Here is a 26,451-nt window from a genome sequence, read left to right as displayed (position 1 = left end):
GGCCATCAGTACTACTGGGATACAGATGTCCGACCCAAATGCTAATCAAAATGGAGAAACCATTAATATGGCCTAGGACTAGAAACAGCACAGTTTCAGTCCCCTATATTTTAATTGTCTCCGCTTCTTGCCCTTTAGAAATTATTACATAATACAATAGACCTGCCTTTCCCAACCTTTCCCAGTTCTTGACTTCATACCGCTATAAGGAGGAGACAGACCATGCAAACTCCACATCACAGATAACCTAACTGTGTCCCAACTGAGGACTTCATGGCCTCCATGGTAACTAAGGGGCTGTCTCAGTTTGTCACTGGCCCTACCCATAAAGCAAGGCACACCCTTGATTTGGTCTTTGCCCTGAGTCGTGATATGAATGGTTTGAAAATAGGGGGATTCAAATAACTCTGTTGTCATGATCAGACAATTTCCTGGTAAGGTCTGGACTTCTGGTGCCTCTCTCCCGCTGCATGGGTGGGGGAACTATGCAAATGGTCTTCCCCAGGGCACTGATGGAATCTAATGGATTCCTAAATGCTCTTGGGGATTTTCCAGTGGAGATTGCTGGTGGTCCTGTTGAAGAACAAGTCTTGCTGTGGAAGTGCAAGATACAGCAGGGAGTTGACTAGCTTGAACCTGAGTGCTCTCTCCAACACTGTGGAGTCCATTTTGCCCCTTGGTATACCAGGGAGCTTTGGGCAGTGAAAGAAAACAGATGATGGCTAGAGCGCAAATGGCGAAAAACTCAGGGTAAAGATGACCGAACATGTGTTAGAGCACATAACTGTGCCTACTGCATTGCAGTGCATGCAGCAAAAAGAACTTATTTTGCTGCCTCCGTTGCATGCACAAATAACTTTCCGGGGAGCTATTCTGTGTGATCCAGGAGTTCTTAACACTCTCCTGCAAATGGAGTCCTAGATCTCTCAAGAACCTGTTGTGATTTTTTTGCGAAGCATTTTGAGGATAAAATTGCTTGTCTTCACAGTGAACTTGATGGTGGTGTTGTAGCAGATCTAGCTGAGATGTCTGATGCCTCCACCTGCCCAATCTTGTGGGATCACTTCAGTTGCTGTAGCCTGGTGAAGTGGGCAAGGTACTTGCAGCAATGGGCTTGCCCATGTGACCTCTTGATCCTTGCCCTTCATGGCTAAGAAAAACTAGCCGGGGGGAGGGGTACACCTGGATCGGTCCAGAGGATGGTAAACAGATCTTTACGTGAGGGGGTGGTGCCTGCTGCTCTCAAGGACGCAGTGGTGTGACCACTCCTTAAGAAACCCACTCTGGATCTTCTAGTTTGGGATAATTAAAGTTGAGTAGCTGATGCCCCCCTTTTGGCTAAGGTTCTAGAGAGGGTGGTGGCTGTGGTGCGCCGGTTCCAGACACTCTTGGACGATATTGATGGCCTAGACCCATTTCAATCGGGTTTCAGGCCCAGTTGTAGGACTGAATTTGCCTTGGTCACGCTGATGGATGACCTCTATTGAAAGAGAGATGGGGGAGCACTGTTGATTCTATTTGTTCTCTCTCATCAGCTTTTGATCTCATTGACCACGGTACCCTGCTGGACCAGCTCCATGGGTTGGGTGTTGGAGGCACTGTACTTCAGTGGTTCCACTAATATCTGCAGGGTTGGTTTCAGAAAATAACACTGGGTGACTATTCTTCAACCCCATGGCTCTTTAGTTGTGGGGTCCCATAGGGTACTATCTTGTCCTCAGTGTTATTTAACATTTATACAAAGCCTTTGGGAGTGGTCATTAGGAGCTTTGGAGCAAAGTGTCCCAGAGGGTCAGATTGGGACCAGGGTAGGTGGGGATTTGGCATCTGAGCCTGAGATTCCACAACCCTGCTCTAGGCAACATTATGTCAAGAAATGGTTCTTATGGCTGTAGAACAAAAAGCACAAGTAAAATCCACAATTTTCCACATAAGACTGCAGATGAGACACTTGTGGCATGTCCTGTCATTCCAAGATTGGTCTTTTCAGCCATTAAAAGAGATATAAATCAAATTGATTTAAGTAATCCAAAGGGATGCTGCACATTGATCACCTCATGAAGACAGACGATTGCCAAGATATACTGTACAAAAGACAGAGAGGCCCCATCAGGTAAGTTAATCCATCCACACCTAATTTGATGCATTTGTTTCAGTGCAATCTATCATGACAAATATTAGCTAGATCATACTGAGAAAATATATGGCAGAAGTCCTGCATATTTTTCCCAGTTATAAACTGGAAAAAATGTACGTTTCCCAGACTATTTAGTTCTGCATTTTGTATAAACCAGTTTACATGTAGCGGAGACAACATGTATTGGCCATTCAACAGTCAAAGAAAACTTAGCCTCAGATTTTACAGTCTCAAATTTAGGGTCCTTTATCTTCATTTATAATGCTTTCAACCTAGAGTTTGACTATAGGACTTGCAAATTCTAGATCTTTCTTTGGGCTGTTGTTATACTGATGTGATGGCTGTGCAATCATAGCTATTGGTAAAATGTCTTTGAGTGGTTCTTGTCATTCTTTGCACAGATATCTCAAGGAATGACAAGGAGTTGTTACCGCAAAGGAGACAAGATGTTCTTGACCCTATAACTCTGGGATCTACACGTGTTCATGTGGTTCTGCTATGGACCCATTCTTGAACTAAAGTGGTTACCACAACATAGCATATTATGAAGTAGCACTCATTTTATCTGCAAGTAGTAAAAAGAATGTCTCAGACATTAGAACTGCTGGACTGTGGCCAGCAGGCACAACTCTCATTTTATTGAGGGGAATTCTTTAAAAGTTTCTGAAAGCTGCATTTATAGATGCAACTGAGCATCTTTTTGTGTGAGAGCAGAATTCTTAGAAAGAGGGCAGTATTGCGAGCCCCACTCACCATGCTTAAGATACGGCCACTGAAGGCACAATTTGCCCCCACTTTGACTAAACAGGATAAATGGGATTGGTCTAACCACATTTTAGGGCGAAATCCTATCCAGAGAGGTGGCCGCCTATCCAAAGCAGGGCAGGAGAAGCACGGAGGGGATTGTTCCATCCGTGCTCCTCCTGCCCTGCATTTTCAGCTAGACAGCCGATTGCGGCTGTCTAGCTGAGGGAGGATGGAGCGGGGAAGGAGGCTGCTGTACGACGCATGTTTTGTACAGGCATTTCCGCCCTCCCTGCCCTGGAATGCCCTCCGGGAATGCCCCCTTTCAGCTGCTCCTGTCAGGGTGGATACTGAGCCCATAGAGCCCCAGAGCAGTTCTGATTCTGAGGAGGACCAACCACCCGCGGGAGTGGAGCTTGCTCATCTCTCACAGGCACAGCGGCAGGGAAGAGATTCCTCCTGCCTGCATTCCTGAGAGAGATAGTGACCCTAGCAGTGAGAAAGCGGGGGATGGGATCTTGCTGGACGCTAGGCGGAGACGGAGGGAGGGGCGCCAGATGGAGGGCGCCGAGAGGCGCGCTCTGCCCACTTGGCGCTAAAACAACGGTTGTATCCTGAGGATCCCCGGGTAAGAGGGAGGACCTCTCCATAGCCCATAAGTTCAGAGTTTTCCCGCTCTTCCCCTTCAAATGGGGACCAACTGCCTTACCCAGAGCTTAGGCTACTCTAGTAACTACCCCAGTGCATTTCCTTGCTTAGTCGCTGGTGATTAGCATCTAAAGAGTCATTAAGCTGTAAAGGAATAAAGCCTTGGAAAGAATCCCTTTCGTCTGTGTCATGAGTTGGCTATTGGAGGGGACTTAAAGAGGCAGCTAGGGCGCTCCTGACAGCTCCGTGCTCCTCTTGCGAGCATGGAGGACAGGGCTGTTCCGCGCTGCCTCCGAGGCAGTGCGGAAGTGCGGGGAGGTTGGTTCTCTGGGAACCGACCTCAGAGCGTGGGCTCCGAGGATGGTTCCTAGATAACATGATATCCTATGGCCATCTAGCTGTTGTCTAGCGGCCATAGGATTGCTCTCTTAGAATACTAATTTGCAAGATCTCCTATTTTTTGAAACTGCACTAACTGGAATTGGTTTTGTGATATTATTATTATTACTGATGTGTCCATAAGTTATCTCGATGTGTGAGTTTTTCCAGAGAAGCTGTTATTTCATTTCTTTTCAAGCAATCCTTTTGTTGTAGGTATTTGTGGTGATCCTTCCCCATAATATGTCACTTGGATCTGTAAGATTGTATTGGGTGAATTATATTGATGAGTCCTTTTTGGATAGCATTGTTAAACCTTTACTCATGATCCTACCAAGCCAAAATGCTCAGGCTTCCTGCAGGTTAACTAAGAGAAACTTTGCAAAGTTTAATTGCAGTGAGATTACACATGCAATTTGACAACGTTAAAAATGCTAACAAACAAAACCCCAAATTGAAGGCAAATAGCAGCAACAATTAAAGAGCAGAAATGCCAAGCATCAGCCTTGGTACATTATCAACCAACATTTGTGCTCAGGCTTCATTTAATAAATATGCACCTGAGCCCAGAGACACTTACGTATTGGGTGTGGAGGGTTTCTTTTTTTAAGAAGTCAAATATATGCATTCATAATTACTTGGAGAGAACCTACGAGGTGCCTTTCCACCTTCTGTCTTGTGAAATAAACATTTCATTTTGTAACTGGCCATATTTTTCTTAAACTCTTGCTTTTGCAGTTCCTCAGGCCGAAGAAACAGCTGCTTGCAATTTATTCAATCAGCATTAGGAAGCATAATCATCTCTATTTGGTCACTGGGACAGCCAAGTGTATTTTCATACATAAAAATATCTCATTAGCTTGATTATGTGTGAATCAGGGAAGATAGGTAGTAAATGGAAATATGTGCAAAGTTGTGGTTTCCTTTTATCAGTTTTTCAAAAACATAAATACAATATGCATGCTCCCTGTAGATGTTCTGACTTGTAAACAAACCTACTAGCTAAACTCCTTTTGTTATACTATACTATATTATATTCATATTAAAGGACTAACGTATAAGATCAGAGCGCCATTCAATCAGAAGGCGTGTTGCATTTGAAAATGTTCCTCTGGCTAAGTGAATGTACTCATGGACAGTAGACTACGTTCTTTGTATCTTGCAGCCACACTAAAAATTCTCATGTATTTTGGCAAAGCAAAGAAGGGACAGTCAGGAGAACAATATTCTCACAAGGAAAGCAATGGGAAAAGCATGGTCATGATCCAGCCAGAATTTAAACACTTTTAAATTCCACTGATTTCAATGAGAAAGCTAAGAGCATATCTTTGGCTGTATCATGTTCTATGTAATTTCCAAAACATACATATGGTCCACATGCAGAGATCGCATTTCATTCAGTTACAATGCATACTCTTCATCTTTTGAAAATATAATGGGGAAGCACCTGGAGGAAGGGGATCTATATGCACGTATCCTGAGCCCACAGGAATTAGCTGGATCCAGATAATTGGTTCTCAGTTTGCTAATAATAATTAATAATAACAGAAATAAAAATCCACCTCAATGGATTACTGAATCAATGTCCAACGTTCTAGCATGTTCTAATTATGGAACCAAGAAACAGAGCGCAGGATAGGGCTATGCAGATGATTACGTTTAGGAGCATTTAGGAGCAAACTTAATTTTCAAGGGCTGGGGTCATCAGGGGCAGGAAACAGGCTTGGCTCCTGCGCCAAGAAAGACGATAGTCCAGCTGTAGATCACATGCTTTGCATGCACAAGGTCCTCGGTTCAATCCCTGACACGGCAGCTACTCATCTCAGGTATTTTGTCAATAATGACAATGGAAGCCAACTGTCAACCCTTTCTCTGAACATCACTAGCTATTCAACCTCCACAATATACTGCAAAGTTGTGACAGCTGTATTGGAACCAAATGACAACAGGACATCGTTCAAGCGGATTTCGTTGACTGAAATTTATCTGTTATCAGACTATATAGTGCACTCCACAGCTGTTCTGTAGGTTGACATGTGGTGAAAAGTTGCTGCTAGATGAAAGCAAAGCTGTTTGGGTTGTAGCCACATATTGTTCAAATCCAATCCATAAACCCAAAGTTTAGAGTGATGACAAGGCTGAGGCATCACACATTGCAAATTATATCTACTCTTGGTCACAGGAAACTTTGGAAGTTAATACATATAGATTTCATCTGGTGAGCCATCACACAACTGGGAGTGGAGGTGGGGAGGGGAAGTCCACTAACCCCCATCAACCTAATCCATAATGGTGGTGTCAATGAGGAAAAGCTAATCCTCACTCTGATACAAGGGGCTGTGGCCAGTCTAATATCATAGCTGAAAGAAAGAGACCTAGAGCTGCAATGATTAATCTACTAATTTAGCATCTTTTGGCCAAAGAAAAACATGTCCCTGATTAACTGGGGAATACTTCTTAAAAAAATGTGACTGATTTTTAACCCAAATACTTGCTAACACTGTAGACAGCAAGCATTGTCTTAGAAGAGGTATTCCCCCCTCTCTCTCATGGCAGATGGGATGCCTCTACTGAGACAGTACTGTCATGCTAGGGTGAATCAGGCTTAGTGCTAGGGCAAACTAAGAGGCAAGTCCAATAGAGAGTCAATAAACAGAGGTCAAGAGCACAGTTACCAGCCAAGTATGTGGTTTCCAGAAGAAAGATCTGAGGTGCAGCCAAGCTCCAAATATGAGAGAGCACAGTCAAGTAAAAACACAGTTCAAGAAGCTGTCAGGTAGGAGTCCAGGGATCAGTAGCACAGAAGTCCAAAAACAAGGCAAGGTCAAGAAACCAGGATATAAGGTGCAAGGAGCTGAGGTAGATGTTGTTCCAGCAATGGCTAGATTGAAACTGAAGGCTGATATTACCAGAACTTCTAGAGCTTCACCCAGGGCTCAGCTGCAGTTAGTTACAGGCCTTTTGGCAAAAGTCCTACTCATGAGCAGGGCCTTGCTCTCAAGGAATCCTTTCCTCTTGCAGAGTCTTCCTTTGTATTCAAGCACTCCTTCTCAAAGGAGCCCTACTGGCCTGCCTCTTGAGGCAACAATGCTCTTGGGGGCTAAGTGGTTGTCCACCCTCTGCCTGTAAGAAGGGACAGATCTGCAGTCATCTCCCCTGAGGGCCCAGGCTCCCCAGGTCTCCTGATATGGGTGGTTCCACAGTGTCTGGGAGCTCTAGCTGCTTTTTGGAGGACGATTCCTTCAGCGGGAGCGTGACAGGTGCCTGCTGTGACATATGGATGGGTTGAGAACCTGTGGCCCTCCAGATGTTGCTGGACTCCAACTCTCATCAGCTCCAGCCCACCAGGGGTAATGGGAGTTGATGTACAACAACACCTGGAGGCCCACAGGTTCCCCATCCCCTGATCTAAAGACAAAGACAGAACATGTTTCTCTTCAAAACATTTCTTCATTGTCAGATTTATGCAGATGTAATCAACTAAATCTCACTAAATATAATCAAGTGATTTATTTAATCAGATGACATGACCAAAGAAAAACATCAGACCAACACCACTGACAAAATGGGTCAGTGCATTCAACTACCATGATCAGGAGCTAAGAAGATACACTTGGGACTTTGTGCCCTATACCTGCCGTTCTTCATAAGAAAAAAGTACCGGTTATGACTACCCTTGCATCTGAAGAGAGTGACATGGTGTCATGCATGTGATCTCTCTGTTACAGTGTCTGAAACCCCAAATAAAGATTGTGAATGGTGAGAGTCACCTAAAAGTGAATTTGGACACACTCGCAAAATTCACCTGTGATTGCGAGCATTCAGCTAGGTTCTCTAGTTTAGAATCATTGGGTAAGTGAGTCTTGAAGGCAAATGGAGCTGATGGCATAATGCACAGGTGGGGAGCCTCAGGTCCAGGGACCAAAGCTGTCCCTCCTGGGGTCCCAATTTGCCCCTCCAGGGTTCACCAGATGACCATACACCCTTCTTCTGACCCCCACACCCTTTCCCCCAACCCTTGATCGTCTGGTAGTTTCCCAGCTTTTGTGCAGTATTTTCCCCCCTTATAAAAGCTTGAAATGCCTCTCCTAAGGCTTTGTGACAGGCAGCAAGAGCTTTAAGCTACAATATGCTGGTATCTTTTATACTTTGGCCCCTTTTGCCTCCCCCCCCACCACTGGAATGCCCCCCCCCCGAGCTTCTCCAAAACTAAATGTTGCCCTTGGGCTGAAAAAGGTTTCCCACCCCTGATATAATCCCTTGTGAGAAATCTCTTGGCCTGTGTTTAGGGCTGCCTTTCCATTAAAGTAAAAACTCGTGGTCCTCCTGCGTGGAGCCTTTCTGTGTTTACAGCAGGCTCCCAGACAGTGACCACGTGATTGCTGAGCTTTTAATTTTCAAGGCGCCTTAAAACTCAATGAAACAGCGCAATCTAGTGGCTGTTTTAATCACGTAACACTCTGACTTTAAAAAAATAGTTCATTAGTTCCGGATCTTTTTGAGATGGAATAAGCAGGAAATACCTCTGGATGTGCCCTGGAGGTTAACGACGTCATGATAAGGACCTGCAAACTTCCATGAGTGCACAACCTCAAATGCAGGATAAAAGCTCCATGTGAAGGAGCCCTACGTCTTGTAGGAAAATTCATAAACATAGGACAACATTTTGCCTATCCTTCATTTTTTGCGTTGCAAAACTTCCTTTCTGCTTTGGGTAGGAAGAGTTATAAAAAGTATAGCATGCTTTATCATTAAGGATTTGGAAAGAAAATGATACAGTGGTGGGTTTTGTTAAAAGATGATATACTTTCTTAGAGAAATAAAAGTTGCAGATGACAAGATGAATTTTCATTGTATCTGGAAGTCTGCAGGAAGCAATATTGTCTTAAGATATGTCTACCACTTCCCTAATGGCTGTCACACACATGGCATTTCATTATGATTTGCTTTCAGATCTGAGCCTAAAGAAAATATGCAGTGACACAAAGATGTGCAATGACGCTGTGAGATTATGCGCAGGAATTTAAATCTACTGACCTAAGGACTATTTTTAAAATCATATTGTGAATTTAGGACATTCTGCTATTTGTGATTCCCTCCGCCCCGCACTTTCCATCACTTTGTAGCTGGTGGTGTGCAGAAAAGCTGAAGGAATTAGAGTCTCTGCCTGTTTCATATACAGCAATCAAAATGTCAAGGCCCATCCCAAGCAATGGGGGCCTTCTGACCATAGGGACACATAAGTTTCTAAGGACATTGGTAAACTGCCCAGAGAGCTTTGGCTATGGGGCAGTATTGAAATATAATATAATAAATAAAATAAAAACTAATAGGGTGATACGGTCAGTGTTGGGTATAAATCTCCATTTCAAAATGCAGCTTGGTTGTGTGGGTCACATGTTTGAATGTACGCAAAAGAAAGAAAGGGAAAGAGAGAGAGAGAGAGAGAGGGAGGGAGGGAGGGAGGGAGGGAGAAAGAAAGAAAGAAAGAAAGGAAAGAAAGAAAGAAAGAAAGAAAGAAAGAAAGAGTCTTCCTACCTATCAAAATTAGTATCTTGGGGGATAGCGTCCTGGCCTAGCCTGCTCCTTATGTTGTATATACAGGGGGAATGGGGGGAAGTTACTTGGGGAAGCACTCAAACATGTGACTTCACCAAGCTGCAGTCTTAAATGATGTAGGTAGGTCAGCAGCGGGTACATCATCTGTCCAATTGTGTGCTTTGTCTTTAGACCAAAGTTTGAGGGGAAGGAAGGTCAAAACCCAATTCCTGCCTCAGACATTTGTGGCCATAGCTCAGAGGAAGAAAACCTGCTTTGCATGTAAGAGGTCCCAGGTTCAAATCTCGGCATCTCCAGGTAGAGCTGAAACCACAGAGAGGCACTGCCAGTCAGTGAAAGTAATACTGAGTTAGATGGGCCATTAGTCTGACTTGGTATGAGGGAGCTTCTCTGTTCGCTAGGGGCTGGAGTTGGTAGCCATTGCTACATGGAGGGGTGTCATGAACACTTTGAACAACCCCATGCACTAATTACCCCTGTGTATTGGGTGAATTGAATAAAGTCATTCAGATCAGTGGACAAATGAACCTCCATTACCACAAACTGTTCCCAGACTCATTTTTTATCTTTTAGGAATGTAGTCAAATACCCTCATCATTTGGTCAAGAGCCCTCTTTTTCTAAATAACTATACTGAACACAACCAAAATGGCCAACATTAGAATGGGGGCAGGGGGCTAAGAGGGCTGTGCCAGTAGGCATGTACAGCATTGTACTGTGTGATTCTCATTAGCCAAACACTTTATTGTTCACTTAAATGTATTCCCACCTAAGGCATTAGGTAAGCCTTAATTAATTTCCTGAAAGAGAATAAGCTGCATACATTATTTCAGTAAAAAGGGCAGCCATCAACTTGGCCAAGACAGGTCACAGTCCAGTTCTTTGCAATAAAGGCCCTAAAACAGTAGTAGTTCTGTGCTGCCTAGACAAGAGGATTGTTTATAATCATGGAATCAAAGTTGGAAGGGATCTTGGAGCAACTACAGCATCCTTGAGAGAGGGCCATCCATCCTCTGCTTAAATGCCTGCAGTGAAGGAGAGTCCACCACCTTCTGCGGCAGTCTGTTCCATTGTTGAAGAGCTCCTACCGTTAGGAAGCTTCTCCTAACATTTTGTGGAAAAATGCTTCCCTGACGTTTCTACTCATTACTTCTAGTTTTGCAACAGAGAACAAATCTGCTCCATCTTCATGCATGACAGCCCTTCAGATATTTGAAGACAGTTATCATGTCTTGTTAAAAGACAGCAGTATTCCTGACGACAATCTGATAATTTCTCCACATTTTAATTTGTATTGTTTGCAGGCAATTAAACCCGCTCTGAAAAGGGGCATTTTTCTCCTAGAGGAAAAGGTATCTTGAATTTCCTGTGGCAGGTCATCATTCCCATGAACAGCAGAAGCAGATGAAATACCACTGGTCAGAAGGGTTAAAAAGGCAAGAAAACATTTGTGTTTTTCATTAGATGACAAGCAAAAAGTGGCCTTGAGATAATTTCAGATAGATGGATAATTTTTGATGGATAGATAAACATGAGTCATAGCTGACATTTTGCTTTGTGTGCATTATTGACCCTACTTGTTTAACTATAACCACCTGACCCCAAATGGTACCTCCTTTGCTGACTTCAGAGTTTAATGATCTCAGTTCTCCTTTAAAAATGTGTTTACACCACCAAGTTGCTTTACAAAGTTGCTCTCTTTCTTTGCAATATTCTAAGAGCAGATGACTGGATGTCTCAACCTGGGCCTCCCATTGTTCATAAGAGTACTCTTTTCTCCGCCTAAAGAAAAGTAAAATTGCAACACAATTGTGAGTAACTCAGTGTGAAGTGGGCCGAAGGAGAAAGGCAGGCGGGGTCAGGAGTTCTGGCTTTCCTGGTTTGCGTTGTCATTTAAACTAGAAAATGATCTGGCTCAGGGCCTGTTCATGGGTCACCGACAGCAGCCTGGGTGCTGCCATCCCACAGATGCTCTCAACTGGTCCAGGTAGTATCTGTAAGCTCTGCCTGTAGCTTTGAAGCAGAACTCAGGTGATGGAACACACCAGTGCTACTGCCTGTAATGGAGGTGCCAACCCACCCTAACCACACGAACAAATGGCGTGGATGTTAGCAGAGGAATCATAGGGGCAATCACGCTTGACATTAACCCTGCTGCTTCAGGTAGGGTATAAATAGGACCTTAATCTTATCCTGACAAGTTCTTCTCAATGGCTTTGGCTATTCATTGATTTTCCCATTCATTGTTGTTCTGTCAGTCTCTTGAGTGGATACTGAAGGCTTCACTTACTGCAGTAAGAGCAGCAGTCCACTGGAAACCTAGTCAAGAGACTCCTTGCTGTTAAACACAAAGCAATTCAGACGCATGTGGGTTATTTGTTCATCATCAACCTGGTATAGACGTGAACCAGTATCTTGAGGGGAAAGTTCCACAGGTCATTTTAAGCCATGTGAGCAACAGAAATGCTAGTTCCTTTATTATTATTATCGATTATAATGTATCTATATAGCACCATCAGGATGCACGGCACCTTACAGAATAACAGGACAAGATCCTGCCCCAAGGAGCTTACAATCTAAAGTTCAATACAGGGGAAACAACAGCAGAATGGGAGGGAAGTGGAGGCAGTGGTAAACAGGGAAGGAATACATGATTGTTTCCATCACGCATGCTTAGGCAATGTTACACACTTCGTCACAACAGCGCAGGGGCGCAGAACCTCTTTCAGCCCGACGGCCAAATTCAATTTCGGAGAAGTTCTCAGGGGCCACATTCTAGTGGTGGGCAGGGCCAAAGGCAAAAGGGGTGGAGCAAAAATACAAAAAATGCCAGCATTTTTTAGCTTAAAACTGTTACTGCCAATAGCTATGTCTTAGGAGAGGCATTTCAACCTTTTAGAATGGGGGAAAAAACCATGCAAAAGCTGGGAAGCCACCAAATGATTAGCAGTGGGGCCAGGGGAAGGGGCGTGGTCTTCTGAGAAACCCCAGAGGGCTGGATTGGGACGCCAGGTGGGCCAGATTTGGCCTGTGGGCCTCAGCGTCAACATTCCTGCAATGGAGCATGAAAATTAGGGGGTTGAGCCAAAGGCTTCATAGAAAAGGTGGGTCTTGAGGAAGAATATGAAGGAAGCAAGAGAGTTGGCATCACACAGGTGTACTGAAAGGCAGCTACAAGTATATAGGTCAGGATGGACAGAGTCTTTTGAGGGAGCAGGAGACCTTCAAATGGCTGGTGGCAATGGAGCTGGAGGAGTGAAGATCACAAGTAGGGATGTACCAGGATAAAAAAGTGGAGAGATAAGGGGAAGGAAGGTAACTGAAGGACTTGGAAGATAAGGACAAGAGGCCTGTGTTAGATGCAGGAGCAGATAGGAAACCAGTGCAGGAATCTAAGGAGGGGCAACACGTGTTCAGGGCAACAGGAAAGGTGAGTGACTTTCACAGCAAAGTGCTGGATTGCTGAAAGGGGACCAAGGTGAGACAATGGAAGACTAGAGAGAAAAAGATTGCGGTAATCTTGGTGGGAGATGACTATGGTGATGACCAGGGTTTTTGCTTAGGAAACAGAAAGGAAAGGCTGTAGCTTTGCAATGTTGTACAGGAAGAAGTAACATGACTTGGGCATGAACGTGTGAATAAAGGAGAGCCAAAAGTATAGCTAAGGCTAAATGTCCATTCACTAGGGTGGATGGTAACACTGTAAATGGATAAGGAGAGTGTATGAGGAGAGAAGGGCTTGGGAGGAAAGACGAGAAGTTCAGTCCTCAACATATTGAGTTTGAGATGACGACAAAGCATCCAAGCAGAAACATCAGAAAGGAAGTTGGAGATGCAGAACTGGAGGGAGGGGAACAGTTGCGGTGGGTAGAGAGGGAGGGAGAGAGAGAGAGAGAGTTGTGCATTGTCTGAATAAAGGCAGTACTGAAATCCATGTGATTTGATGAAGTCATCCTGGGACAGTGGGGAGAGAGAGGGAGAAGGAGAAGAAGGGCCAAGAACAAATCCCGATGAGAACCCAACAAAGAGAGGAAAAACAGAACTTCCCCCTATAATATCAGTGAAAGAATGATTCGACAAGCAGGAAGATAATCATCGGAGGACAGAATCTTGGAAACCTAGGGCATAAAGTGGAGTCTAGCAGGAGAGTGATCAGTTGCATCAAAGATGGAGGAGAGGTCAAGGAGAATGAGAACTGAACAGGGACTTTGAGATTTTGCAGTCAGGTGTTCATCAGTGATTACTGTGATGGCCATGTCAGTGGAGTGCAGAGGGTGGAAATCATATTGGAGGGGGTCAAACATGGAAGAAAGTCAAGACAGCAGGAGTAAGTAGCAAGCTCCAGGCGTTTGAAGGCAAATGGAGATGAGACGGTAGTTGGAGAGGGAGGATGGGTCAAGGATTTTATTTCATTTTTTAAGAAGAGGGGAGAGTGGCATCATGTTTGAATGCAGCACAGAAGGAGATGGGGAGATTGATTATGTGCTGGAGAGGAGGTAAAATAATGGGAGAGATGGAAACCTGGGGATGGGAAGGGATCAAGTGGGCATGTGGAGGGGTTAGACAAGGACAACAGGATAGTCAACAAGCGAGACAGGGGAGAAAGAGGAAAGGGCTGAGGGAGGTGTAGGAGGAGGGATGGTGGGAGAGAGATCATATCAGATGGTTTTGATTTTGCATTGAAGAAGGAGGCAACATTATATTTACACAATCACTAAAAATGTTAAGCCCATTTGCTTGGTCTGTTCTAGCAGGGTAGCCAGTGTTAACACTGAATGGGAGATGCCAGGACCATAAGCAGAGGTAGCTGTGTGAAAGCCTACAGCGCACAGAAAACTCCACATGCACTGAGTTTGTGAATGCTGTTGCCAGCTTGCCTGCAACTGTTTACAGAGTCATTAAAAAAGCCCTCAGTGGGGGTGTTTTTCCCTGGTCCCATCTATTCTGTCCTTATTCTGGGGTTGCCTTACAGTTCCCAGTACTCTATGTCTGTATGCTTTATATAACCCCATCTGGATTTAACTCTGTACAATATGTTACTGTATCAGGGATCAGGAATCACACTGAGCACTAGGCCAGATCTGGGCATATACTGGTACGGGGGAGATTGGTTGTGTCTCCCAAGATCACATGGAGCATTATGTCTCCACCCCAAAAATTTCTTCCTGCACTTTTCTACCTGCCACATATTCGAATGCAACTATGCAGAGCAGAAAGGTAATGTTTATAACAAGGAAGACATGATGCTCAAGAAATCAAATGCTGCTCCAGATTCACTATCGTGATGTTGATGTAAATGCACACAATACAAATACTTTAGCAAAGAATTTTTTTAAACCTTGCAAGCACTACAGTAATAACATTACATTAATGCTAATGATATCATTAGTATCAGCAAAGAATATATACAAGGATTCATAACTTTGTAGAGAAAATACAAACAAAAATCAGTTTGTAAGATGGGCACATTTCATACTTCTACTACTCCTCTGTTTCAAGTTTGAAGTACATGCCAATGTCAACACACATGTCCGATTAAGTACTTTAAAACAAAAAAGCATGTAAAAAGCGAGCCATTTAGCTTAACTAAAATAATAATAATAATAATAATAATAACTATCCTCCATATCCTCTCAATCTCTGACAGAATCATAATGAAATTTCATCATCTCAGTATACTCAAGTTATACAACATTACTGACCAATAGATTGGCTGATGTGGAAATTGATCGCTAACCACTAGAGCAGTGGGCCGCTCCCCCTGAATAGCTCCCTCCACCGCTGAATAGCCCCTCCACCCAACCCCTGGGGTTGTCCTGCTACTGCCACCGAATCCTGCCCTCCTGTAATTAGTCAGAACATTTCCAACACTCCCTCTTTCCTAGAAATAGTCAATTCTACGGTAGCCCTATGAGTCTGTAGCAGTCGTGGCCAGATGAACAACAAGGAGGCAAGCAGGGTGAGGGGCGGGGGGTTGGTCTACAGGACCAGCCAACTAATGAACCTCACTAAAGCCAATTGCTGAACACCATAACAGAGCCTCAAACACCGAAACACACAAATGTACAGTATGGCCCAGTTCGGGGTTAATAACTTGGCTTAAGCTGGAGCCTTTTGCCCACATGCTCTGTCCTCACGCTGCCCCTTCCCTCCACCACCTTCCTGGCGTGCTGTGATGAACCATATTCCCATTTCATCCAAACAGCACATCAAGGGTGCTTCCGGAGGAAGCTTTTATGGTGCAATCGCCCTGCCTCATTCACAAAATGTTAGCATCGAACTACACAATAACATCTTGCACTCATAACTCTCCCATGTTTGACCACCGTCTCTTCTCTCATTTCTCTTACTGCAGAAAATCTGCTGATGAGAAAAAGACGGAATAGCTCCACAATGCCTTCTCATTACTTTTCTACATGAGGTTTTTAACCTGCCACTTTACCAAGGCTTTTGCTTCCTGATTCTTTGCAGGATTAAGACTGGCTCTTTCCCAGGGGTGTTGCTAGGTTCTTCAAAGATCCAAGGCACAGGCCCATAACACTTATTTGCGCATATATATATATATATGTCTAAGCGCATGTCTAATATGTGTGTGTGTGTGTGTTGTGCGTGCATGCAGTGTGCTTGTGTGTGTGTATAGATTACATACATACATACATAAGTCGTGTGCACTGACCCCCCACCCCACTTCAACTCAGACCCCGATTCAGCGTTTTGGAAAACATCCCGCTTCTGCTCAGGCCAATTTGTAGTCGAGCCACTTCAGCTCAGCACCAAACCTGAGTCAAGGTTTGGAAAAAGGAGTCTTTATGCTTCCTGTTGACTACCATGGGAAATTAGAAAAAAACTGTAACTTTTTTCTCTTGGTCACAACTGGATGATAATTTCAGGCATAGTAGCCCCCTAGAAGGGGATTACACCTGCCCAATGTCAGAAAAATAGGTGCAGGGTTTATATTTTGATATTCTTTTAAAGGGAACTGCCAATAACGTTTTAATTCCTTGGAAGAATTGGATAAACATTTCAAGATTCATTGTGCCATCAGAGGAGATCACGTCTGCCAAATTTCAGAATGCTAGCCACAAGGTTTTTTGTGCAAGGGTGGCCTTGACATTTTGAGGTCTCCAAAAGAGGACATACTTCTGTCCCTATGTTGCTTGTGGACCATTGTTCTGAAAATTACAGACAGCCTACAGTTGTCCCTAAGTAAGAAACCAGCAAAGTGTCAGAAGGATAGGTGCAGCAGTTCATGTGGAAGGGGAGTTCTCCAATTTGGGGGAGGGAGGGATTTGCTTTCCCTTCCATTCACCCCTTCCCCGATAGTTTTTGGGTGAATTTGTATGAAAATGTACAGATCATTAGAGGTGTCCCCCAGGCAAGAAACCTGCAAAATTTCTGAAGGATATACATGCATTCTAATATAGAATTACTAGAATTTATTTACATTTCACCAGTGTCAGCAGCAGGGGAACATGGGTGGGAAGGTACTATTGCACTCATGTCCTGCTCTTGGCTTTCCTATGGGCATCTGGTTGGCCACTGTGAGAACAGAATGCTGGACTAGATGGACCTTGGTCTGATGCAGCACGGCTCTTCTTATGTTCTTAAATAGAGAGTGCCTCTAAGCATGTGCAGAATTTTTTTCTTTCACCACTGAGCACTTACATTCTCCCCCTACCAATTCTATTCCCCTCCATGCAACCATCCTTCCTCATCCTACCATCCTCCAGGATCTCTTCATCGAAACAGATGTTTTGTTTTGTGCAACTGCTCTCTACCTCCTCCTTGTTATGCACAAGCTCTCATCGTATCTTCCTCCCCATACCTTCATTTGTGCCAAGACTTCACCAGGATTCAGACAATGAGTCTGTTTTCAAAACTAGGGCTAAGTTATGGAGAAACTTTGAGCATGTACTAAGTGCCTTTCCCTCATCACTGAAGCGAGAGTTCATGCAACCCCCCCCCCCAAACTCACAAATGACAACACATGCATAGGACTGAGCTGAAAGGGTAGTCAATTCATTAGATGGAATTAAGTAGGCACTGTATTAAGCTTGCAGTACCAGGCTCACAACTCAGGACTTATTTCTGAGTAAACATGCAGAACATCAAGGTGCAAACCTCCCTGCAAAAGTAACTTGTGCTAGAATCCTATGCACAATTTCCTGAGGGTAAGCCTCATTAAACATAATGGGACTTCTCAGTAGGCATGCCTAGGATTGCATAAATTAGTACTATTTATCTCCCCTCCCCTTAAAAAACAAACCAAAGACTCCTTTTTAAAAAATTAAAGCTTTCTGTTCATAGGAACATAGGAAGCTGCCTTGTACTGAGTCAGGCCCTGGGTCCATCTAGAATTGTGGACACTGACTGGCAGCAGCAGCTCTCCAAAGTGTCAGGCAGGATTCTTTCCTAGCCCTACCTGGAGATGCTGGGGATTGAACCTGGAACCTTCTGCATGCCAGGCATGTGCTCTACCACTGAGCTACAGCCCTTCTATTGCTGGATAATTGGCAACTGACAAACAAAACAGCCCCAGATTTGTTTCTCTGCAACCATGTGAACCTACTTTTCTCAAAGACTTGAGTGAGGAGAAGGAGAAAAACCAGCCATTTTGTCTGTTTGTATAAAGTCAAATACAGTTCAGAACTTCTCTTGCCCACCAAAGAGAATTCTCTAAGAATTCCCCAAGATATGCTCTGGGTGGAATAAAGAAGAGAAAGAATGAACAGGATAGGGGAGGAGAGGGAAGAAGAAAAGAATGGTGATTGGAAATGCAGGGGGGTGGGTAGAGAGAATTCCCTAAGCCAACTGGCTCCTTTCAGAGAGGTAGTACTTCAGAGGAATTTAGGAGGCTGTGCAGGGTTTGCAAGGATTGCACGTACTTAAATGAACTTTATGAGGTGAGGTGGCTGAGGGCTTTTTCTAGCTTTTTAAAAACCGTACAACCTGTTTAAAAGCCTTAGCAGTTCCTTGATTATGATGCCACATAGTCCTAACCCTCCTTTTGGAATAATTTGAGTTCTACAGCTACTTAGGAGAAATTAAAGTGGAGGTGGAGAAAGAAGTCTGTGGAGGCTGACTGGATCCTTTGCTGTACTGAAGCTACTAAACTTCTGCAGAAGCCAAAGGTTCCACTTTGGGGCAGTAAAATCAGGTGCTGTGTGAAATACCAGTATTTCACATGGAGCTCTTTCTTCCCTTCCTTCTTACTCTTCAAAATTTCATTGCAGGCAAGCTCCCAACAGTGGGCATGTAAGAGCAGAAAATAAAAGTAGGGGGAGAGAGGTTTTTTGCACCTCAAAAATCCCCCACACCAGAGATTAGGGATAGTGAACTCCTAACAGTCACCTTAAACACCTTCTGATTAGGATCTCTAATCCCCTGGGTGACATGACAGTTTTTACTTTTTGTTTTAGACTTTGAGAAAAGGAAACTTTACGCATGGCTAGCACAAAAGCCACTGGACCTGTCTGAAATGTTGTAGGTTCAGTCAGCTCCATAGGGCCTGCTAGGTCCCCCAATTCCATGAATTTATGTGGAAGCACAAAGAAATTATAGCTCTTTAGTTTGACAGATTTTCTTGGAAAAAGCAAATTTTACCTGTGGCTAGCACAAAAGCCACTAGGCCTGTCTGAAATTTGGCAGGCTCAGTCAGCTCTATGGGAGCTGCCAGGTCCCAAAATTCTATGCACGTATGTGGAAGCACAAAAAAATTATAGCTCTTTGCTTTGACAGTTTCTTGAAAATAGCAAATTCTACCTGTGACTAGCACAAAAGCCACTCAACCCAACTGCCAAGAATTTGGCATATTCAATCAGCTCCATGGGGGCTACCACACCTCCAAATTTCATGAATCTATCATACAAACTAAAAATGTTATGGCCGTTTTTGTTTTCCAATGCAAGTCAATGGGAAAATGTAAAAAAACCTGGCAATTAGGACAGCTCAAAAGACCCAGGGCCCGTGCCCAGGTGGGCCCATCGATAACAGTGCCCCTGCTCTTTACACATGTATTTTTCCATGGGGTCTGCTACCTCTCTATAAGTTCCATTACACAGCCACTAGGTGGCAGCATCACATACCAGAACTGCGCAAATACACTAGGGTTTCATGCTGCCATTCATGTATATACCAGACATCAGAAAATAGCAACGCTAAAATGGTTCCAAAGAACAGGAGAGGCCCTGGAGGATGACAACATCATGTAAAGCACTCGCAAACTACCGTGAGGGAGGAATCATAAGCACACACTAAATGCCTCAAGTAGAAAGGCTCTACTACTTATGAGCCCTTTGCTGGGAAACACGAATCTTGGCTTGTTCCGAACCTGGCAGCCATTGTTTCCCAGTTTTGATGAAACGGGAAATTATGGCTAACTGAAGATTTTCTGGCTTATCACAGCATGTCAAGAGGGGGCTGTGTGTGTGGGCCCAAGATTAATTTATATTTTGGATTATTAAGCCAAGACATGATTGTCCAAACGTGGCCTATGTAATATACATGTGTACATTTACCGATTATAAAATATATTTCAAATATCAGAGCTCACAGTTGTTTAGATCTAACGCCCACTTTGACAATCCAGAACAAAAGTTTTCAACATCACTGGTGATATTATATGCATTACATAAAAGCTGCTTGTAACTCTTACACAACCATGTTCCGTACAGCACTGCATTTCTTAATGACCAGCTCGATTGTAGAGGGGTGGAGAGGAGATTGCATTTTCTCAGGGTACAAAAATAATTGCACTTCCATAGTGAGGAAATCCTCTTTTCCCAGCCATTGAAGCACTCCTGGTTTGGCCTTAGAACATGAAACTGAAAGAATGAGAACTGTCCCATGAAAAGCCAGTATGATGGACTGGAGAAATCAGGGCTGAAATCCTTAGTTGGCCATGAAGTTTGCTGGTGGGTCCTTAGCCCCCAGGTTAAGATAGGATAACCCCATATATACTGTGGTAGGAACCACATACCCCACCATATACCCCACGGAAAACCAGTTGTGTGGAATCCATGGCCCCCATCAGCCATGGGAAGTGGTGGGTACCAGAACAGGCATGTGTCCAGATGCTGGGGTTCAAAAGTGCAGAAGCAGCAGAACAATTGACCCATGAAACGACAGATGTGAATGAGCACTCTGTCAGCTACATCATATCTTCCTAAGGAAACCCACTGGTTTGTAACCTGGGAGTGAAAACCTTTTTTTTATTATTCTTTTAGGAACAAAGCGTCTTGTAGTACCTTAAAGACTAAGGGTGCAATCCTATGCATGTTTAGACAGAGAAATGGCTGGCTGGGGCATGCTGGGAGTTGTAGGCCTTTTCTCTGTCTAAACACGCACAGGATTGTGCCCTAGCACATTTCATGTAGCCTCAGCTTTTGTGGAAAAGAGCATCCTTTGTCAAATGCATCCAACGGTATCTTAAGCTGCGCTGCACTGCCTTGCCTTAACTCAAAAGTTGCTCACTTCTCCTCTCATTCGGCACATGTGCCGTCCCTCTTTCACATCCCTTCACCAGCTTCCCTCAGGGTCACATCCAACCCAGACCCTAGTGAAACGTGGGCTTGGCGCAGCGTGGAGAACCCTTCTTCAGCTAAAGACTGGGCAGAACTTGCCGTAGCCCAAAGGCAGCCTGAAGAGCCCTGTCTCAGGGTGCTTCTTGTGCGCCCCTCGATAACCCCTCCTCCCCCGTCTCAAGGCCTGGATTGCCGATTCCCCTCCTTTGCCCCCCAGTCCTCAAGAGCGAAGGCAGCATTGGAGCCGGTGGGAAACCCAGAGTCGCTGCAGGAGCATCCCTTCGGCTGCAAGCGTCGCCGGGGTCTGTTCTGGAGCAAGGGGCTACTTAGGAGGAGGGAGAAGATCCAACTGAAAGCAATGACCCAGTTGATGGCAAGGAAGAGAAGGGGCTGGCAATGAGTAAATAAGGCTCTCGGTCTCCTCTGGATCTTTGGTGGGCTAAGAGCTCCCTTTGAGTCATTGCCACCAGCTCCTTGCTCCTGGACATCGGTATGTCTCTCCATCCAACATATCCTTGGTCTCATCTTTAAAGCTCTCCATGGCACATGCCGTTGTATCTCCCTACCTCCATATCCTGGCAAATCTCTGACTGTGACCATTGTTCCTTCAACTGTGCCACCTTCTGCTGCCCCATGGTCTCTTGCACTCTTGAACAGCTCCATCTGTTCTCCCTTGCTGCCCCCTTATGTTTGGAACTCCCTCCTAGGACACCTGCATGCTGTCACCGCTCTCTTCTTTATACCCCAGCTCCAACCCTACTTTCTCTGTGAAGCCTTTGGCTGAAATCAATCCGAAGTGTGTGAGTGTCACAGTGTTTGCTCACATTCACTCTTTGTTACCCTTGTCTCTCTCATTCCTTCTCTCTCCTTACCCATTTGTTACTTGTCCCTCTCTATTGCTAACCACCGTCTGCTTAGATTGTAAGCTCCTTGGGGCAGGGATCTGTTGTCGTGCTTATATTGCTCTGTAAAGGGCCAGATACACTGCTGCTGCAATAACAATCACAATAGCCATGCTGTCTCTACTCACCCCTGCTGATCGAGTGGGTCTTATTCTGCTTTTCTTGTTCCCACCTTCTGTCGTTGACTTTATGCTAGAAGTACCTCCTGTGTAGAGAACGCCTGTAGAGGGAAAACAAACAATTTTCTATATGCTGTGTTTAAAAGAAAAAGAAATATAGTGTCCCTTCCTCCTGCAGGGTGTGTGTGTGTGTGTGATTAGAATCCTCCTTTTAGACTAATATTACAACCAAGTTTAAAAAGAGAAAATATTTTATAAAATTCCAATTCCGCAGGATATAACACTTGTTACGCATGTGCACTCTAGGACTATTTATTTAAATACCTCAACAGTATATTTCTGGTCTTCTAAGGTGAAGAAAATTATACTCTGGTTTCTCTTCAGATCATACAGATCTTTTGACTTTTAGTAAATGTTTTTGGAAGAGAGATGTGTATGAGAGATTTCAACAGAGCACCTGAGACCTGTTTGTTAAGCACTTCAAATATAAAATTAGTCATATTCACCTCTGCCTGTACACTACTGTTGTGACATTTGGGGCTTTGAACATGTCCAGAGTGCCATCTAGTCCTGTTTTACTGGATGGATTTGGTTGCTGTGGCCTGAGGATGTGGACAAGATACCTAGAGAAGTGTGCCCTACTACTCCACCCTTTGCTCTTCCTTGCTTAAGAACATAAGAATGAACAAACATCAGAAGAGCCATGCTGGATCAGACCAAGGGCCCTTCTAGTCCAGCATTCTGCTTGCACAGTGGCCAACCAGCTGCCCATGGGAAACCCACAAGCAGGACTGAGTGCAACAGCACCATCCTGCCCATGTTCCCCAGTAGAGATGGGCGAACTCATCCTAGTCCGGGTCACATGCTGCTCGCTGGACCCCACTAGCTGCCTGCCCCTGTTCACCGCATGCAGCGAACTACTGGGCACCTGGCGAGCGGTGCACAGCCGCCTGATCCCTCGCCAAGCCACCACTTTGCATGAAAGTGGCAGTTCGGCCTTTTCCCTAAATGCCCATGTGCACAAATGGCGGCCATAAAGCGGCCATTTACGCGAGATTACAGATGTAAACGGTCCATTTACGCCTGTAATTTTGCATGAATGGCCACTTCGGCTGCCATTTGCACATGTGGGCATTTACGAAAAAGGCCAAGCCACCATCTTTACACAAAATGGAAGGTTGGTGAGCGATCAGGCTGCTGCACACTTGCCCAACTGAGTGCGCCCTGAGTCAGGCATGTGCGGGGTCTGCGGACGGGAGTCCAGGAGGCCAAGTGGGGGGGTGTCCACCAGACTCCACCCCCTTCATGGATTCCCACATCGTCCCTATTCCCCAGCAACTGGTGTACATAGGCTCACTGCCTCTGATACTGGAGGTAACATATAGCCGTCAGGACTAGTAGCCATTGATCGCCTTCTCCATGAATTTGTCCAATCCTCTTTTAAAGCCATCCAACTTGGTGGCCACTACGACATCTTGTGGTAGTGAATTCCATAGTTTAACTATGCGCTGTGTGAAGAAGTACTTCCTTTTATCTGTCCTGAATCTCCCAACAATCATCTTCATGGGATGAACCCAGGTTTTAGTACTGAGACAGGGAGAAAAACATATTTCTATCCACTTTCTCCACACCATGCATAATTTTGTAGACCTCTATCACATCTCCCCTTACCCTCCTTTTTTCTATACTAAACAAACCAAGCTGTTGTAACCTTCCCTCTTAGGGGAGATGCTCCAGCCGCTTGATCATTTGAGTTGCCCTTTTCTGCATTTTTTCCAACTCTACAGCGGTGTACACAATATTCCAAGTGTGGTCACACCACAGATTTGTATAAAGGGAGTATGATCTTGGACGTTTTCTTTTCAGTCCCTTCCCTAATTATGCCTAACATGGAATTTGTCTTTTCACAGCAGCCACGCACTTATGCTTATGACATTGAACAGGGATGGGTTGACCAGGACATAGCGAATGCCTCTTCATGAGAGGGAGTGGTGCTGGCTTCCTTGGAGGATACAGTTGTGAAGCTGTTCCTGAAAAAGCCCTCTTTAGACCCTGACATTTGTAACAACTGTCAAGCAGTCATGAATATTCTCTTTCTGGACAAAGTTTTTGATAAGGTGTTACCACCATTCAATTCCAAGTACTCTTTCATGGGACTGATGATCAGAATTCAGGCCTGCTTTTGGCGATAAAACTCTCTTGGTCACACTGATGGATGACCTATACTGGGAGAAGGATAGGGGAAGTGCAACCATGCCGATTCTCCTGAATCCTGAAACTCTCAGTGGCTTTTGATACCAGTGACCATGATACCCTTCTGGAGGGGGGAAAGCCCATTTCCACAGTTTTCCTAACTACGGGTGCTTTCCCATGTCCCATAAGAGCCAAGAGGTTCCTGCTCCAGTCAGTCCTAAAAGAGACATTGTTCATGGGTAATTGGACAGAAGAAGCTGATTCCACTGCTTTTACCTTCCTTTTTACAGTGTACGTGAGTGTCTAGGTGAGTAAGTACTGATGCTTTCTGTTCTGGGCAATTGGGATGAGAAGATGATGACGTCACCAACCATGGGCACTATCTAGCAGATCCCATTAACATATTTTTAATGTAACAGTGCTAGTCACACTTCTGAGAGCTACTGTTAACCATCCTAAGGTACAGCTTGAAGTACCACAATACCCTGTAAAACCAGTTAGGCCAGGAACCACGGTGGTATACAAAAAGTGTGTGTCCCATGGGCTGCTAAGACGCTGAGCTACTCTCTCCATAATTTTGAATGGCTATAATCTCTTCACAGCCTTCGCACCTGCTTGGTAGTACTCATGAGCTTAAGCACCACCTAAATAGAAAAGCTATTTTCTCCTATTATGTGGCTGTTAATCTATGTTTTCTTACACAATGTGGCTATAAACCAGCTGGGTTGATTTCCTTTAGGATTGACTGATTTGACCTCGGGTGCTATTAGAACAGGAGAATCCAAGTATTGTATTTGATCTTTAAAGCCATAAATGGTCTGGTTTGAGCAGGGGTGGGCAACATGTGGTCCTCCAGATGTTTTGGCCTACAACTCCCATCAGCCCTAGCTACCATAGCCAATAATGAGGGATCATGGGAATTGTAGGTCACAACCATTACATATGCATAAATATGCAATATCTTAACAGCCACATATTTCAAAATTATCAGTCCGCCAGACAACCATTAATGGTAATAATGCATTTCAAACAATGGTAAATTCCTTGCTTTGTAATAAAGCAGAAGTAATGGTTGCATGTGTCTATTTATTATTGTGGAGAGGGGGAACAACTCCATAGAAGGAATTTTGATATAGGAAAACACATGCAAAGGTTAGCCATGTTGATGGTAAGAAAAACTCTAAAATCCATAAAACACCTTTATTAAGTCAACCAAAAGAACACAATGGTTATGATCTTTTGGTTGACCTAATGAAAGTGTTATACTAGTATGGATTTTGGAATTTTGATATGAATTTCTATGAAAATTCACCAGAAAAAAATGTCTGCATCTTCCAATAGACAGCGAAGCAATTTTATGATATCATAGTTATTCACTCATAATATGGATAAAAAGAAAACAGAGTTAAGCACTTTAAGCCCTTTTGATTTCAATAGGAGTGGATGGATGCTTAAATACAATGCAGCACTTGAGTGTGCTCAAAGTATTTCACATACATTATCTCAGGGAATGTTATAAAAACCCTGTAAGTTGGGTCAGCATTATTATCCCCATGGGAGGGGGACAGGCTGAGAAATAGTCACTTGCCTAGTGAGGTCATGAGGTGAAGAAATATTCTAAATGGGGACTTTGCAGCTGACACACTCAGCCACTACACCATCTTGGTTCTCTTGGCCCATTTAAATCAATGGGATTGAGGTGCTTAACACTGGCTGCATTGTTTCAATTCCTTTTCCAAATATCTCAGTGGAGGTGTAACCTTCAGAATTACGCATTGGGCAGTATCCGACAGTGTCATTCCGCTAATGCAAATTATGATACGCTAGCATTAGGGACCTCTAGCACGGGGGTGGGCATAAAGTAGATCTCCAAATGTTTTTGACTTTCAACTCCCAGCATTCCTGACCATTGGCCATGATGGCAGAGGATTCTGGGAGATGGAGTCCAAAAACATCTGGAGATCTACCTTCTGCCCATCCCTGCTCTAGCAGAGTGCCAGCAGCATTCCCTTGCATGATGAGATGCTCCGGAAAACCCATTGCACAAGCTAAAACTATTGCCTTTGCACTAGAGGTCCCTTATGTTAGGGCAATGTAATTTGCATTAGTGGAATGACACCACAGGATACTGCTCACTGGATGAACCCAACTATGCTAATGATGGGTTCTACCCAATGATAATCTAACTTAAGTCTAATTTATTTCAATGGATCTACTCTAAGCATGCCTAACATTGGCTGAAGCCCTCTG

General features: G+C 44.3%; 1 protein-coding gene across 1 annotated transcript in view; it reads right to left on the bottom strand.

Annotated features, from left to right (window-relative positions):
- LMNTD1 (lamin tail domain containing 1) overlaps window positions 1-26,451 on the bottom strand; it is a 236,183-nt gene that overhangs the window by 23,902 nt on the left and 185,830 nt on the right. Inside the window, exon 12 of the mRNA XM_084811911.1 lies at window positions 22,018-22,109. Coding sequence (XP_084668037.1) covers window positions 22,018-22,109 — 92 coding nt within the window. The remainder of the gene's footprint in view (window positions 1-22,017; window positions 22,110-26,451) is intronic.

The sequence above is a fragment of the Heloderma suspectum genome, chromosome 7, assembly GCF_057233095.1.
Source record: "Heloderma suspectum isolate Gila_16-S chromosome 7, 16-S_ref, whole genome shotgun sequence".
In the NCBI taxonomy this organism is placed as follows: Eukaryota; Metazoa; Chordata; class Lepidosauria; order Squamata; family Helodermatidae; genus Heloderma; species Heloderma suspectum.
The sequence above is the reverse complement of the archived record's forward strand: the minus strand, read 5'-3'. Positions and strand labels throughout refer to the sequence as shown.